This window comes from Schistocerca americana, chromosome 6 (genome assembly GCF_021461395.2).
Source record: "Schistocerca americana isolate TAMUIC-IGC-003095 chromosome 6, iqSchAmer2.1, whole genome shotgun sequence".
NCBI lineage: Eukaryota > Metazoa > Arthropoda > Insecta > Orthoptera > Acrididae > Schistocerca > Schistocerca americana.
In genome coordinates this window covers 88190091-88208743 of record NC_060124.1, presented here as the reverse complement: position 1 = coordinate 88208743, position 18653 = coordinate 88190091, and the positions used below count along the sequence as shown (strand labels likewise).

The window sequence follows — 18653 nt, the reverse complement described above, 5'->3', positions numbered from 1 at the left end:
TTTTTCATTTATGTTCTCCCTATTTGCTCCAATACAATGAGTAATTTTACTCTTTTTGCATATGATATATCAATTCTCGTCGATGAACTGTCTGACAACAGTCTTGAACAAACTACAAACAAAGTTTTCTCTGAAGTTTTAAATTGGTTTTCTGCAAATAGTCTCTCACTCAACGCAGATAAAATCCATTATATGTTGTTCCACACGCCACAAAGATATCTTTAAGAAATTAACACACAGTGTAGAGATCAACACAACAAGTTGAGGATACAAAATTTCTGGGTGAATACATAGACAGCAAATGTAACTGATGTACCCACATCCTTCATCTTTATAAAAGACTTAGCTCAGAAATATATATGCTGCGAATTATTGCTTCTTTGGCTTAATTGGATACTGTTAAGGCTTCCTACTTTGCTTACTTTCATTCAACAATGTCTTATACTATATTCTGGGGGAACCAGCCTCTGCAAAAAATTTTCACTGCTCAAAAAAAGTCATCAGAATAATGAGTGGTGTCCATTGTGGACATAGGAACTTGTTTCGAAAGATGGGGATCCTTACCCCCCCCTCCCCCCTTCCTCACAGCATATTTTTTTCTTGTTGAACTTTGTAAAAACTTCTCTCTAAATAAAAACAGTGAGTATCATGACTACAACACAAGAACCAAAAATAGTCTACACACTGAATTCAAAAATCTAAATCTGGAGCAAAAAGGAGCATATTACTCCAGCATTAACCTAATTAATGCACTCCCACCGTATATCAAATGTCTGCATAAACAGTTAACAAAATTCAACCAACTCCTGAAAGAGAGAGAAATCTTGTTATATGGCCAGTGAATTGATGAAAGAAAATTAATAACCACCACTAAATTCACAATTGTTTTAAAAATACTTTTAATCTCACTATTATAGATTCATAATAATTTGGTTTTCTGTATTCAAGTATGTATTCATTATACTATTTAGCTTACTTCTGCTTCCTCTGTATATTACAGATCTTTCTAAGTGTAACTCAATATTCTGTTAATTGGATATAGGTTCTTTAGTTGATATTTTATCTACATTGTATCTTTTACTGTATTTATGTAAATTAGCCTGTATCCGATCCTGCATCAGTGCACCACAATATTTTATTAACTGGATATATGATCCTCATTTGACACCTTATTTACATTGTAACCTTTATAGTACTAGGCGTGTTTTTTACGTAAGGTCCGTTTTGTTGTAAACACTAGTAGTTCGCGTGCATATTGCAACGAGCACATGCGTCATGTACCGGCATGCCTCGGGAACAACTGTGCTCAGTTTCAGCTCTGTAGCTAACCTGTACAGTTCTGTTCTGTGCTTTCAAAATGTTTAAGACTATCAACTCGCCTGCCACGTGTGAGATTCGCTCAGTGATACAGTTTTTGTCAGCAAGGAACCTGTCTACTGCAGAAATTCATAGACAGATTTGCAAACTGTATGGTGATACTGTTATGAGTGAAAGCAAAGTGCGTAAATGGGTACGAGAATTCAAAGATGGCCATGACAACGTCCATGATGAGGACCACTCCGGTCGCCCTTCTTTGATTACAGACGATTTGGTGGCTTCAGTTGAAGCGAGAGTTCGTGACAACAGGCGCTTTACAATAACAGGTCACTCAAAGGAATTTCCTGACGTGTCAAGATCAGTGCTTTACAACATTGTTTCTGAACACCTAAAGTTTAGGAAAAGTGCTCCTGTTGGGTCCCGAAACTCCTAACAGAGGACCACAAAAACCAAAGATTTGAGTGTGTGATGAAGTTCTTGACTTGTTATCACGAAGAAAGTGACAGCTTCTTGAGTCAGGTCATAACTGGAGACAAAACATGGATTTCGCATATCACACCCGAACTGAAGCAACAGAGCATGAAATGGAGACACGCACGCGCATGCATGCGCATGCACGCGCACGCGCGCACGCACACACACACACACACACACACACACACACTAGCCTGTAAAGGTGAAGTCCAAACAGACTCTGTCCCAGTACAAAATCATGGTGTCGGTGTTTTGGGATAGGCATGGTGTTTTGTTGGTTGACTTCACGCAACAAAGAACCACTATCAATGCAGAAGCATACTGCCAAACACTGAGAAAGCTAAGCAGAGTGATTCAAAACAAAAGATGCGGAGTGCTGACAAAGGGAATTGTCCTTCTCCATGACAATGCAAGACCTCACACTGCAGGTCAGACCCGCGATTTATTGGACAGTTTTGGCTGGGAAGTTTGAGACCACTCACCCTGCAGTCCAGAGCGCAAGCGCCGAGCGATTACCATCTGTTCCTCCACCTCAAACAACACCTCAGTGGCAACCGTTACAATGACGACGCGAAAACAGCAGTGAACTCTTGGTTATCGGAGCAGGTGGCAAGTTTTTATGAAGAGGGTATTTTAAAATTGGTTCAGAGGTATGATACGTGTTTCAACAAACTTGGCAGCTATGTAGAAAAATAGGGTGAAGTATGTACTTTCTGAAAATAAATTTACTTTTTTGAAGTAACCTTTCGTTGTGTACTTATGTTCAAAATGGACCTTACTTAAAAATCACGCCTCGTACTTATGTAAGTTATATCTGAAATATGTACATTTGACACATTTCATATCCTTGCAATTTACTTGGTGCCTTGGTCTGTGGAACATGAAATAAATAAATAAATAAATATAAATAAACTTATGTGTAAATGCAAAATACTCACCCATGTTCATCTTTCGGTAATATGCGTACATACATTAGCATCTAAATAACTTGACACCACATATCACAGTCAGTACATTCATACACTATAAAAGATAAATACTTTCACATACCTGTACAAAGGAACTACGGTCACCTCCATATTCAATTATCTGCTCTGTCTCAACAAAATTTGCAACACTGCCCTGGAAATCAACTCCACGTGTGAAGAGCCGTGTCCCCGCACGATAGCAACTGCGGCGAGACACTAAGGTCCACAGAAATGGTTTGCCATTCAGAGAACAATGGTTGACGGAAATAACTGACAAAAGGTAAAGGAAGTACAACTTTGAAGGCTACAATTTTACTTTATAGTTATTTTTCTTGGATCAGCTGTTTCAATTTGTGTTAAATACAGTTCAGAATGCTAATGAGGAAGTGCAGACATCACTTTCTAAGATGATCCTGCTCCACTATAATAAAACAGGATACAACCCAACAAACATGAAAATCCCTCCTAACTTGCCAATGAGTCATCTGAAGACACATTAAAAATATTACCCTGGTTACATAAGTTACAGAAAAATCACAAACCAGTGAGTACTTTGGAAAATATAAAGCAGTTGACAAATTGAGTACATTGTTACTACAGTAGAGATCCACAAAAACAACCATATGCAAATAAGTGCCATAGGAATATGCTTATTCAATCAATGCATAACAGAGAACTCAGTATCAAAAAACAAAACAGCGATACGTGTCACGTGTATGAGAGAAGCTAGCTGGGTGAGAAAAACTTGGTGAATGCTGTCAGTGTAGAGCCAATGGTAAGTTGGAGGCAGACAAATAGTGAGAAACAGGTAGCCAGACGGCTAAACATTCATTCTTATGAAGATAAAAGTTTGGCTTCTAGAGAGGTCAACCGAGATCACTGGCTGGCCCCCGCTCCTGCCCCCACATACATTCTTCTTTCTATAGGAAAATACGTGAAAATGACAGTGTTAATAATTATGTCCAGTACATACTATTAATAAATGAAAGGCACAGATGTGTGATTTTTTTAGAGCAGAACCACTATTTGCGTGCTCTTCATTTATGAGTACAAAGTTGTTCTATCTATCAGTGACAGAATAATCAATTAAGATGACAAAATTGGACCACTAATGGTTCATTAAATGGATGAATATCTCCATCAGCAAAAATGTAGCACCAGGAGTGACCAGACAGATTTTCTTTCTTTTTAATACAGGCTTCAGACGTCTTTGCCATTGTTACTCCAAAGACAACATTTTTTTCCAATTCCTATTTTTCAACTATGATAATTTTGTCAATGAATACCAAAGTATTCATCATTTTCCTCTGAAAGATAAATGATAAGAAAGTCATTGATGATGAGCCTTTTATATTTTCATTACACTTCATGAATCATATACTATAGAAACTATCAAAAGAAGTCTCCAACACGTGACACTGAATCATCAAAAGACATACAAGTTATGCAAGTAGTAATATGTATTATATTATAAACCAAGACACTTAAATTTATTTGAGATTTAAATAATGGAAGAGGTCAAAGGTAACAGCTCACCGTATAGCTGGATCATTATGTGGTTGACAGCACCTAAATAAGACTGACTATGATGCACACCATCCAACTGTGTTATACTGACACTACAGCCAGACTTGGGATGGGGGTTCTATCCAGTGGAATGGACAAAGGTCGAAAGGTAGCGGGAAATGAGAGGAGAAGGTTGAAGGAAGATAGCTGATGGCTGGGAGAGAAAAGCAGCAAGAATATGGGGTAAGAATATGGCACTAGTAGGTTTGCTCTGGGCAGGAAGAGAGAGAGAGAGAGGAGGGGGTGGTGGTGGTGGTAGTAGTACAGAGAGGGAGTTAGAACAAAGAATGTGTGTATGTGTGTGTGTGTGTGTGTGTGTGTGTGTGTGTGTGTGTGTGTGTGTGTGTGTGTGAGAGAGAGAGAGAGAGAGAGAGAGAGAGAGAGAGAGAGAGAGATATGGGGACAGGGGTAGAGGTGGGTGTGGGACAGGTGCTAGCAGAGATTAGGCCAGCAGGCTTGTGAGATGGAAACAAGTGTTGTAAGGATGATTCTCATCAATGCCATTCAGTGAAGCTGGTATGATAGGGGGATAAAGTCAAATGGCACAGGTTGTGAAGCAGCCACAGAAATATGTTTTGCCACTGGGGTGGCCAACTATACTCTTAGCCAGATCTTTCATTCAGGTGGACAACTGTTTGTTGGTCATGCTCATGAAAGGATGTGCAGAAATTACAGCAAAGTTGTTATGAAAACTGCCTCTGATGAGGTAGGATAGGCCTGTGACAGGACTGAAATCTGATGTGCTATGTCAGGGCAAAGGACATGACTTGCATCTGGGAACTCTGTAGGGATCTCACCTACATGGTAATGGTTGAGATTTGGTATGGCATAAGGATGGATCAGAATATTTTGTAGTCTGGGTGTGTAATGCAGTACCTCTTTGGGAGGCATGTGAAGAATTGTAGGTAGGAATTTCCTCATTTCCTGAGACTAAATGCATCTGCACTAAAATTGCAGGTTTTGAACTGCATAGGTATAATTACGCAAGGTGCTGTGGATCAAATAACTTCTGTCAAAGGATACAGCCATGAACTATTGGCAAGCAAAAGCGATGTAGTTCTTGACGTGTTGCCATTTCTCGTAAAAGGTTGCTGTTCCAGACAAACCTAGGATCAGCACGCTCATGAAGTGGCATCTGCAACATAATTAACAACATAATTAACAAAGCCCTAGAGCTCTGCAACATCCATGTACTAATTTATATTTACGTGACAGACCCTATTTTTAGGGCTATATTTTAATTTTGACAAATGGATCTATGCAGACATTTGTAAAAACGGCGATGATACATCAGTCCATACCAATGTAAAATTGCCACCTTCTGAAGAAGACAAATTTAAATTTGTTGAAACCTAGGTAAAGAATTCTTTATCCATTGCAACTGGTCGGCTGTTTATAATTTTATTACGTGGAACCGTTGCTGTTGTGCAGCTATGTTTAAAATTTCTATTATGGATGCTGAGGAAGTAAGCACATGAACTTGTTTACCAAAGTGAGCATTTTTTTAACATCAGCCCAAGTGTTGTTTGAAGTGCTGAGACTATACCTCCCATTCTCCCCCCCCCTCCCCCCCCCCCCCCCCCACACACACACACACATACATACATTCTCTTCTACAAAGTAGCTGAAAAAGTGTGAGTAGCAGATGAAGTGGGAAGTAGGAGATTTATGTGAGACATAGCGACTATTAATGAGAGAAAAACATGGATGATTGTGATGATGATGATGATTGGTTTGTGGGGTGTTCAACTATGCGGTTATCGGCGCCCATACAAATTCCCAATATTTACTCAGTCCAATCTCACCACTTCCATGAATGACGATGAAATGATGAGGACAACACAAACACCTAGTCCCCAGGTGGAGAAAATCCCAAACCCAGTCAGGAATCGAACCCAGAACCCCGTGATCCAGAGGTAGCAATGCTAGGCACTAGACCACGAGATGCACAGAGCTGGCTTGGTGAAGTAAAGGGTTGATGTAACAATAAGATTATCAATGATGAGGAAAACTGAAAAAGCTGTATGTAGCAGAGGATAGGAGCTGCGCAGAACACAGTTTAATGTCTTGTCTATGTTGCCAAAGTTGGAAATGGTATACAAGCTTGTAATGGAGATTACTGGAAAAGGAAATCACTCATGGCATTGTTTAAGGAATTATACATGCATGCATCTGAACTGGTTACTGAAACACATCACGTTAACAATAATACTATGATTCAGGTACATTTCTGAACTTTATGTCTTCACTTTGCTGATAATAATGACTTTCATGGGCATGCAGTTATGTGGTTTTTCAGAGGATGGATACTTACCAGCAGAAGATCACATTAACTAATGCTCATATATATTCAAAATGTGACCCCCACTTCAAAATACCACACTACAATACAAACACAGTGTGAAAATTGAAAAAGAATATATTACAATGTTGTGTGTTTAAAATGACAAAATGGGTGGGAATTAACTCCACACTGAAAATTGTTTATAGCTTTATTAATACCTCACCAGTTTTCATGGAACAAAAATTTTTTTTTTTGCTTAAAATGACAGAATTTATTACATAACTGCCCGTCTATGTCACTGCAGCTATCAGTGGCAGAAAGCATGACAACATCTAACACTGTGGAAATGGGCTCAGTTGGCACTTCAGTATCAACAAAGGCAGTCCATAGTACAAGTATACAAATGGCAGTGAAGTGTTAAAGGACCTCAGGCCTTGTTAGATGCAACGCCTGTAAAGAATTGACAACGGAAGCTAATGGATACAGCCTCTGTATCAGATTTGAGGAGGTGCAGTCACCCTTAACACCCAGGATGGAGGAAAACTTACAAATGCTTCAGGAAATGTACACTCAACTCCTCAGAAATCACAAATACAGGCATTACATAACCACAGTTTAACCTGACATACAGTTTCAACTGTTTTGAAGAATGAGTTCAATTTGTGTCCATGGAAACCATACCACTTCCAGAAAGTATTGCAAGAAGACTGTGTTCATTGGCTGGAATATAGGGAGATGGTGCTTGCTTCGCATGGAGACTTGTCCAATATATTCGATAACATCCTGTCGTCAAGTAAAGCTGTTGGGGGTTTGTCAAATAGCACATCTGTTAGTACTGGCCAACAGAGGATCCAGAAATGGTTGTTAGAAAAAGGCAAAAATCGCCCAAACATCACAGTGTGGCATGTTATGATATCCACAGAAGTTATGGATTGATATTTCATTCTGGACAATAAACATTGCATGGTACCTGCTTGAAGTCCATGTTCATAGTATTGTATCCAATGGCCCAATTAAAATTACCTAATCTGTATGCAAGATGGGACACCATCTCACTTTGCAAAGCCTATCCACATGTGGCTCCATACTCATTTTCCTGGATGCTGGTTAGGATATAGGGGCTGCCTTGAAGAGCCAGCAAGGGGTCCTGACCTAAAATACTGTGTCGTCTTCGCTTCTGGAGGTGGATGAAGAAGTTTATCGCATAACACCAAACGCTCTTAATGAACTGGAGGAGTGAATTCATTAAGTTCTGGGAGACATTCATCTGTATTTTCTGCAAAAGTCGGTTGCAGACATCACTTGCAGAAACTGATTGGTAATGGTAATGTTTGAGTGGAATTTTAGCAATGCACAACAACTTGTATGGAACAAAATGATTTTGTTTCATGAAAATTGGTTTCTTATTTATGAAGTTATAAACAAATGTAAATAGGAGGTTAATTCCCACACCACCTTTAAATAAGACATCATACCATGTGATGTAATTACACAGATAAAAAAATCTACTCACCAAGCAGTGGCAGTAGAACACATAGACAGGGATATTTAAATCTGCAAGCTTTCAGAGCCAGTGGCTCCTCCTCCTGGCAGAAGGGTTGAAAGAGAAGAAAGAGGGGTGAAGCAAAAGGGCTGGTGAGGTTTAGGAAATAGACTTCGGAAATGTCACCCAGAATCCCAGGTCAAGGGAGACTACTAGATGGGATGAGAAGAAATATCATATGGATAGACAATGAGAGAAACACTATTAAGATCCCCAAGTATACAAAGCACAATCCTGCAGAAATTTAAACCAGTTCTCACATATCCACCTAGGTCTAAAGCTAAACAAACAACAAACTCACAGTTGGCACAATAACAAATAGGAGCAACCAAGATATACATAATTTTGTAAAATGAATCATATCAAGCTCGAATTAATGTTGAAATGAAAGTCTAGGAAAAAGTACCCAAAATTATATATGGAAACTCATTATATTTGCAGCAGTTTCACTTTTATTAACACAACTTTTCTTGATACTTTTAAGGGAAGTGACAGATGTTTCTCTCATTTACAAATCTGAAGGGAAGAATACAAAAATATGCAAGAAAATACGTAATATAATACTTAAAGAATACATAATGGATAATTTTTCAATTTCACTGAGAACTAGGGTCAGTTGACAGCAAAGTCAGGAACTCTAGCAGAATTTACAGGGGATAAAGTAGTCTGAATGAGTATACTGTACTAGCTCAATCTGCATGAAACTGTACAGTGTGTGGTGAAGGGTATACAGTGTAGCATGTCATTACCCTTCCCTGCCCCAACCATGGCAGGAAGACTGTCAATACTACAATATGTTGATTACATAAAATGTACGTTGTAGGAAGTAAATCCTATCTTAACTAGAAAAAAAAAGTTTCACATTATTAATCTTAATTACTGAATTACATAAATGTGGTACTGAAGTAGATGGTGAAACCTGATGTTTCAGTTCATTTTGCCATTTTTAAAGATATGTACGCATATTATTAAAACTTACCTGAAGAAATTCTGGTGTTGTGTTGTGTAACCTTTGGAGTGTGTGTGTAAGGTCGTATGAGTATGAGAAGTACAGATGTGGTGTTTTGAGAACATGATCCACCATCGAGACATATTGCTGATTCTCTGCTGTCTGAAACAATTTGCCACATCACTAAACACTCCAGTAGAAAACACCAACATACAAGCCAAATAAAAGACTAAACATGGTGAAATCTGGAAAAAAGCAACCAAATACTGTAACTTATTAATCATTTTTTCTAGTGTTATTAAAGAAAAAATATTCAACTGTATTTAAAGAGTTTTATAATAAGTGTGAATTTTGTCTGTTTACCTGTTTTTCAGTCAAATGCAGAAGAGTGCGTGAAAATGGAATGACTTCACATTCATCAATACGCCATATGTCTTGGTTATTGATAGTACCAACTTTCCATTTCCGTGTCACTACAATCAGGTAAGGACCTGCTATTAGACGGATTATACCAACGATACCACAAATTGGTTTGCTACTAGATGATTGCGGGATCTGAACATGTTTTCCTGGAAAAAATACAGATTTGTTTGTTTTGGATTGTCCTATTGCAAAGGAAATAATCTTAAATAATAATAATTCATCATAAAATTACACCTACTATATATATACTGAAGCACCAAAAGAAACTGGTATAGGAATGCATATTCAAATACAGAGACAAGTACATGGGCAGAATACAGCACTGTGATCAGCAACGTCTATATAAGATGACAAGTGTCTGGTGCAGTTGTTAGATTGGTTACTGCTGGTACAATGGCAGGTTAGCAAGATTTAAATGAGCTTTAATGTGGTGTTATAGTCCATGCATGAGTGATGGGACACAGCATCTTCGAGGTAGTGATGAGGTGAGGATTTTCCCAAACAATCCTTTCATGAGTGTATCAGTGACTATCAGGAATCCGGCAAAACATCAAATTTCCGACGTCAATACGGCCAGAAAAAGATCATGCAAGAATGGGACAAAGCTAAAGTGAATTGTTCAACATGACAAGTGCAACCCTTCTGCAAATTGCTGCAGATTTCAATGTTAGGCCATCAACAAGTGTCAGTGTGCGAACCACTCAATGAAACATCATCGATATGGGCTTTCGGAGCCAAATGCCCACTTCATGACTGCACTACATGAAGCTTTACACTTCACCTGAGCCCATAAACACCAGCATTGGACTGCTGATGGCTGGAAACATGTTGCCTGGTCAGATGATTCTCCTATCAAATTGTATTGAGCGGATGGACATGTGCAGGTATGGAGTCAACCTCATGAATCCATGGACCCTGCGTGTCAGCAGAGGACTATTCCAGCTGGTGAAGGCTCTGTGATGGTGTGGGGCATGTGCAGTTGGAGTGACATGGGACCCCCTGATAAGTCTAGATATGACTGTCAGTGACACATACATAAGCATCCTGTTTGATCGCCTGGATCCATTCATGTCCATTGAGCATTTAGATGGACTTGAGCAATTCCAGCAAGACAGTGCAACACCCCACATATCTAGAATTGATACAGAGTGGCTCCAGGAACAGTCTTCTGAGTTTAAACACTTCCGTTGGCCACCAAAGTGCCCAGGCATGAACATTATTGAACATATCTGGGATGCCTTACAAGGTGATGTTCAGAAGAGATCTCCACCCCCTCATACCCTTACAGATTTATGGACAGCCCTGCAGGTTTCATAATGCCAATTCCCTCCAGCACTACTTCAGACATTAGCTGAGTCCATGCCACATTGTATTGCGGCACTTCTGCGCACTCGTGGGGGTCCTACATGATATTAGGTAGGTGTACCAGTCTCTTTGGCCCTTCAGTGTGTGTGTGTGTGTGTGTGTGTGTTGTTGTTGTTGTTGTTGTTGTTATTGGTGGTGGTGGTGGTGGTGGTGGTATTACATGAACTACAAGTCACACATAAGAACCATAAGATTAAGAATCAATCAATCTCTCTCTCTCTCTCTCTCTCTCTCTCTCTCTCTCTCACACACACACACACACACACACACACACACACACACACACACACAAGCTTCTAGCGCGATGATGATGATGATGATAATAATAAGAATAAAAGGTTTAGTCATGTTTCCAGTGCAGCAAATCAATAGTGTCTTCCAACAGATAGTACACACGAATGAAGAGACAGGATATAAATAACAGCCTAGAGGCTTTTGCAGAGGTTGTTGTCTGAAGACCAAATGGAAGGATCAGCACAACATGCGGTCTGAATTTTACAGCAGATGGAAAGGCCTCATCCTTGAAGAAGACCAAGATTTTTAGTCTATAATTGGCCTCTTAGATTAACTTTGTCACTACTTACGGATCAGCTCACTTCTGTATCTATACCTTAGAACTTGTACTCAATTTTCACATTCAAGGTAAAATTTTAATCTCCTCTTTGGCATAATCATAAATTCTAAATTAAATGGTAGACTTATTTGAATGTACTAAGAGACACCATTACTAAACTTGGTTATCTCATTATGAAACACAGATTTAGAGCAAAAAACTACAGAACTGAAATGCAAGTAGCAAAGAATAGAACTAATAATACCGGGTGGTTACAATTAAAGCGCAGCTACTCACAGAGGTACAATGTGGGCTGTAATTACTGTATGGCAGGAAACTGGGCAGATTTTCTAATGCAATAATGAGGAAATGATTTACGCAGGAATAAAAATTAGTTATAGTTTTAGCCACCAGGTGCAAATCTGGCAGTGTGAATGCAAGGAAGGCGTACAGAAATGTTTCCACATGTAATAGATTAGGAATGCGACGTGGGCAGAAAAGCTCAAACAAGTGAGAAAGGCATAATTTTGCGTTTATTCTTAACCACCACATTCACAATTGGTTCAGCATGAGTGCCAGAGACGTCGACAAGATGCTGCATCCATAAAATGACATAATCAACAGTTTCCTGAGCAACTGTGGTGGAATCTGAGCAATGTGTTCGTGTATACTGGCCTTCAGATCAGTTAGAGACTGAACATGTTCCTGGTAAACGGGTTCTTTCAGATATTCCCAGAGCCAAAAGTCGCATGCATTTGGATCAGGTAATCATGCAGACCATGTAACTAGAAAAATTCTGGAGATAAAACACTCGTGGAAGATTACATTACCCCATGAAAGGGCAACAAAAGGTGTTGCCGCCGTCCCCCCCCCCCCCCCCCCCCCCCTTCACGAAAACAGCAGTTTCCACACAGCTAACCTGGTCCAACATAGAATCACATGCTGTACAACATAGGAATTACATGCTATACAAGGAGGGTCCTGATAATGTGCAGATGCCAAAGACGAACAGACAAAAAATGAAGGTGCTTGTGAATTCATATTGCACAGTCACACACAGTGAGTATAATCGCTCCTTGAGCACAACATGCAATTTAACAGTACCCCAAATTTGGCAGTTTTGTGTATTCACTGCACCCTGGAGTGTGAAATGTGCCTCGTCACTCCAAAGAATATTGCCCTGCCACATGTTATCAACTTTGAATCATGCCAAAAACCAAAGAGCAAATTCAGAAAGTTGATGTGCATCATGAAGTTTCATGTGCTGCACCATTTTTCAGGAATATTGTAATATGGTCGAAAGGTGGACAGGAAAGAAGATTAAGGTCATCAGGTCTGATAACAGGAGAGAATACATTGTTGCAAAAGAAGCTGAGTAGCACCATGGTGTAGTGGTTATGATACTAAACTGCTGCATGGTGGGTCGTGAGTTCAAAACTCTCCTGGACTGTACAATTTTAATTTCTATATTCTGTTTGAGTACATTCTAGAAGTAGCCACAAATCTCAAGAATCATTGTACTGGAATGTTCTGTAGCTGCATATATACTGTATGTGTTCTGGCCGGAGGCAGTTGGCTCCGAATTCTTGTATGTGGAAGTGCTGAATAAACCTTCGTTAAGTGAAGTTAGTGTTCGTTACTCATCTAACTACACCTTCTTCTACGTTACATTATTCTGGTGGAGGCACTGGGTATTGGAACTTGTGATAGCGCACATTATCGATGACACAGTTGCTCCCATCAGGCCACGATAGAGCTGCCATGTACGTGGCAAGAAACCAGAGTTCGAGCCATATTCAACAGATCACAATCTATTGGAGACAGAAGAAGAAGAAGAAGAAGAAGAAGAAGAAGAAGAAGAGGACATTATGATGACAGGAACTGTGTGTCACCACATAAGATATCCTTCCAGGTTCTCTGGTGATGATGGCCAAGATCCACACACGTGGCTGAAGGTATATGAGCGTATAGCCAAATTTAACAAATGGGATGACACCATGTGTTTGGCTAACATATTTTTCTACTTGGAGGGCACTGCCAAGCGATGGTATGAGAACAATGAGGAGAAGTTCACAAGCTGGGAAGTATTCCAGACGGAACTGCACAAGTATTTTGGTGACACACGATGACAGAAGTGCAAGGCTAAAGATAAATTAAAGCGCAGGGCACAGCGTCCAGGAGAAACAACAGCATCCTACATTCAAGACGTCTTGGAGCTGTGTAAAATAGTGGATCCTAGAATGAAGGAGGAAGATAAGGTTGCACATCTGATGAAGGGTGTTGCTGAGGACATGTATCAAGCCCTACTCCCGAAGGAGGTTTCGACAGCAGACGACTTCATAAAATGGTGCCAGTATATTGAAACAATGAATCAAAAAAGAATTACACGCAAGAAGTTTGAACGGCTTCCAAACGTTGTTTTGATGTCTGTGGTGTAGGAAGCAACTGATTTCACAAGTGTTCTTCATCAGATAGTGAGAGAGGAAGTTCAGAAGGCACTTTGCACAGTGAGCAAAAAACCGAGATGCTTCAAGAGGTCATAAGGGAGGGAATGGCCAATCTCTCGTCCTTAATTTCCCTTTAAAATGGTGAAAAAGTCGAGACCCAGGCGGAGTTACATTCCTACAATACAGCAAAGAGGAACCTATTTGGGCACCAAGGAAGACTGACGTCTGGAGGACCCAGGATAATCAACCAGTATGTTTCCACTGTGGACGACTGGGACATGTGGTACGCTATTGTCAAGAAAGGCGGCGGATTTTTAATGACGCCCATGCCAGAAGACAGCAGACCGATCTTAGCCGACGCCAACTCCGGGACGACGAAGATGAACAAGATGATGCGGGTGCAGGACGACGTAGGTCACCATCGCCGCAAGCTAGCTGCTGGAGAGGATGCTCCCCCAAATGCTGATCAAGGTCTCCATCACCATTTAGAAGCTCCAGCTGATCACTTAGCAACCTGGAAGACTAAAGGGTGCAACCTTCCCTGGAGATGATGCCGCTGAAGAGAAAAATCCTCCGCCGTCAATCACTACAAAAATGATAGGAAACTATGTTGATATCCTCATGGATGGCCAACCAGCCCAAGCTCTTGTGGACTCTGGAGCATCATATTCAGTCATTTCGGAGAAGTACCGTCGCCAGTTGCAGAAAACCATATTTGTCGACAACAAAACATCTCTGCTGAAAGTGGCTGACGGGAAATATGTAAAACCTACAGGAAGATGTACCATCATGTGGGTAGAAGTGGCCATACACAGCCATTGCAATTCATTGTCTTAACAAGAGTGTAGTCGTGACGTCATTCTTGGATGGGACTTTTTGAAAGCTTCGCAGGGAATTGTAGATTGTGGTCGCTCGAAGATTATGCTAGATGAGATGAGATACTGTGGACAGGGTATCAACCCGTGGATCTTGTAGTGGAAGGTAAGAGAAGCATACCACTGAAGAATAACTTGGTCATCCCACTCTCTTGCGTCTCATTTAAGAACAGATTCGGTGAATTGTGGACAGTTAACTGATGCATGTGCGTAGCAAATGCTGAGCCGTTAATTGAAGAACAGCTGAGCATCAGAGAAACCTCCAATGCTAAGGCTGTGGGTGAAATTAGCACTACCACTACGAAACAAGATCTTCTAGCTCGACTATCGCCAGATCTCATTAAGGAACAACAGAAGAAGCTACTTGCCATTCTTCAAGAGTTCTCTGAATGCTTCAATCCACAGGTGAAGAGCAAATTAGACAAATCGACGGTGAAGCACCGGATTAGCACTGGAGACCATCAACCAATAAGCCAGAGAGCAATGGAATGTCGAATGATTCATGACAAGGTAGAGAAAATGATGAAGAATGACATCAACCAGTCTTTGCAGAGCCCATGGTCATCACAAGGGGTCCTCTTCAGGAAGGAGGATGGCAGTTGGCGCTTTTGTGTTGATTACAGGAAGCTTAATAAGATAACTAAAAAGGATGTTTACCCTCTTCCACGAATTGACGATATACTAGATTGTCTGAAGGGGGCTAAGTTTTTCTCAGCCATGGACATGTACTTGAGATACTGGCAAATTGAAGTAGAGGAGGCTGATCATGAGAAAACTGCATTCACCACCCCTGAGGGCCTGTATGAGTTTAAGGTAATGCCGTTTGCTTTGTGGAATGCACCAGCAACTTTTGAACAGATGATGGATAATCTTCTAAGTCACCTGAAGTGGACGATGTGCCTTTGTTATTTAGAGGACATTATAGTGTTCTCAGAGACACTTGATGAACATATAAAAAGACTGAGGGCCGTTCTTAAGCGTCTCCAACAAGGCGGACTGAAACTTAATCCAAGAAAGTGTCTCTTTGGAGCAAAAGAAATCAAAATACTTGGACACCTTGTGTCAAACAAAGGTGTGTGGCCAAACACTGAAAAGGTGAGATCTATAACGGAATTTCCTATTCCTAAAAGTATTAGAGATGTGAGTAGCTTCCTCGGATTATGTTCTTATTACCGTCGTTTTGTCAAAGACTTTTGTATCAAAGCCAGGCCACTCTAACAGTTGATAAAAGCTGATATACATTTATCTGGAGTGGTGCTCAACAAGATTCTTTCGATGTGCTGTGAAAAGCTCTGACGACTGACCCTGTACTTGGTCTGTATGATAAGAGAGCACCTACAGAACTACACACAGATGCCAGCGGGTATGGGATCGGTGCTGTTCTGGTGCAAATTTCGGGTAGAAAAGAGAAGGTTATAGCCCATGCTTCTAGGAATACTCACAAAAGCCAAGAGAAACTACTCAACTACAGAAAGAGAATGTCTTGCTGTGATCTAGGCCACGTGCAAATTTCGACAGTATCTCTATGGAAGGCCATTCACAGTTGTTACAGACCATCATTCACTTTGTTGGTTGACAGGTCTTAAGGATCCAACAGGACGGCGTGCCAGGTGGCCACTGTCTTCATGAGTATGACATTACCATAGTGTACAAAAGTGGAAGAAAAGACCAAGACGCCGACTGTCTCTCAAGAAATCCTCTGCAAGACCTTCAAGACTTTGATGAAGATAGTGATTGTCTCGCTGCACTCCAGGATCTCTCTGCTGAACAGGAGGAGGATGCCAAGATATCTCAAATTATGCTTGGCTTAAATCGGTCAGAGGATGTGAAAGGACAATTTAAGGTAGCTAATGTATTACTTTGCAAGAAAAATTTTGATCTGTTTGGAGAGGTGGCTACCAGTGATTCCTTAACACATGCACTTACATGTTCTACAGAAATTCCATGACACACCTGAGGCCGGGCATTTAGGATTTATTAAGACATACGATAGAATCCACAAGAGATTTTTCTGGCCAGGTTTATTTAGGAGTGTCCGTCACTGTGTCGCACTGTCGAGAATGCCAGAGGAGAAAGGCAGTTCCTCAGAAACCACCTGGCTTTTTTTTTTTTTTTTTTTGCGCAAAACTGCTATGGTCATTAGCGCCCGGTCCGTGACTTAGGAAACAGTAAAAAACCGAAAATGGAAACCAGCAGCAATGGGAACGAAACTCAAAAAATTGGAAAAACTAAAAGCAGAAGGAAGGCTTAAAAATCCACTACAGAAAGGGGTTGGTTGTCCCAAAAAAAGCTTCAAATGACTGATGTCATTTCACTGGCACTAATAAACTCGAGAACGCGATCGGCCGACCGCGTGTCATCTGCTAAAATTGATGATATATCAGGCGACAGCTGTAGACGGGCGCGTAACGGAGTAAAATAGGGGCACTCAATTAAAAGGTGTCTTACCGTCCACAGTTGAGAGCAGTGGGGACAGAGTGAGGGAGGATCGCCACTTAAAAGATGTCGATGGCTAAAAAGACATTGCTCTATCCGGAGTCGAGTTAAAATTACCTCCTCCCGATGACGCGTTCGGGAGGAAGAGGTCGAAGCACAAGGAAGAGCTTTCACGTCCCGCAATTTATTATGGGGAAGTGTCGACCAATGTGCGTGCCATAAAAGAACAACACGACGACATAAAACGCTCCGTAGATCAGCGAAGGGAATCGATTGAATAGCTGGCCGAAGAAGAGAGACTGCAGCCTTGGCCGCCATATCGGCCGCCTCATTTCCACATATACCAACGTGTCCCGGGAGCCAGAGGAACGCCACTGAGACGGCCCCCAGGTGGAGCAAGCGCAGACAGTCCTGAATCCGGTGGACCAGAGGGTGGACAGGGTAAAGAGCTTGGAAACTGAGGAGAGAGCTGAGAGAATCTGAGCAGATAACATACTGTATCCGCTGATGGTGGCGGATGTAGTGGACAGCCTGGAGAACAGCCTAAAGCTCCGCAGTATACACCGGACACAGGTCGGGAAGCCGAAATTGATTTGGGGTGTCGCCAACAATATAGGCACTCCCTACACCAAACGATGTTTTTGAGCCATCAGTGTAAATAAATGTGGCTTCTGTCATTTGTGCACATAGAGCAGAAAATGCCCGACGATAAACAAGTGAAGGGGTACCATCCTTGGGAAACTGACAAAGGTCACGGAGCAGGCAGATCCGGGGGAACCACCTGGCTGACTCATACCAATTCCACTAGCCGAAACGCCTTTCCAGCGTGTTAGAATTGACGTCCTCAGACAATTTCCAACGTCTGCTAGTGGCAACAGATGGATTATTGTTTGCACTCATTATCCGGCACGCTATGCCATTACAAAAGCTGTGAAAACAGCCAAAGCCTGCGAGGTAGCCAAATTCATTGTGGAAGACATTGTATTAAAACACGGTGCCCAAGGTCATTAATTATGGCTTGAGGGAAAGTTTTTCAATCGCATCTTGTGACAGAGATAAACCATTGGTGCAACATTACTCATCACACGACGACTGCCTACCATCCGCAAACTAACGGGCTGACTGAACACCTTAAGAAGACCTTGGCTGACATGCTATCAATGTTCGTCAGTGTTGAGCAGAGCAACTGAGATGAGGTGCTACCTTTCATGACGTTTGCCTACGACAGTGCCAAACAAGACACCACAGGATTTTCGCCATTTTTCCTGATGCATGGGCGTGAGCAGACTACGATGATGGACACTGTGTTTCTGTTACATGCTGATGACGTGGACGACGACTACTTTGGCCAGGTGTTAACCAGAGCTGAGGAAGCTTGGCAGTTAGCTCAACTCCGCACGCTGCAGGCTCAAGAAAATGATCGCCAAAGATATGATGCAAGCCACCGCCCTGT

General features: G+C 41.2%; 1 protein-coding gene across 2 annotated transcripts in view; it reads right to left on the bottom strand.

Moving 5' to 3' along the window:
• Positions 1-18653, bottom strand: part of LOC124619460 (phosphatidylinositol-3-phosphatase SAC1) — a 72843-nt gene that overhangs the window by 50357 nt on the left and 3833 nt on the right. For both annotated transcript variants that reach the window (XM_047145859.1, XM_047145860.1), the window contains exons 3-6: positions 9465-9670; positions 9132-9263; positions 5349-5460; positions 2842-3029 (exon numbers count right to left, since the gene is read on the bottom strand). In XM_047145859.1, the coding sequence (XP_047001815.1) occupies positions 2842-3029; positions 5349-5460; positions 9132-9263; positions 9465-9670 (638 nt within the window). The remainder of the gene's footprint in view (positions 1-2841; positions 3030-5348; positions 5461-9131; positions 9264-9464; positions 9671-18653) is intronic.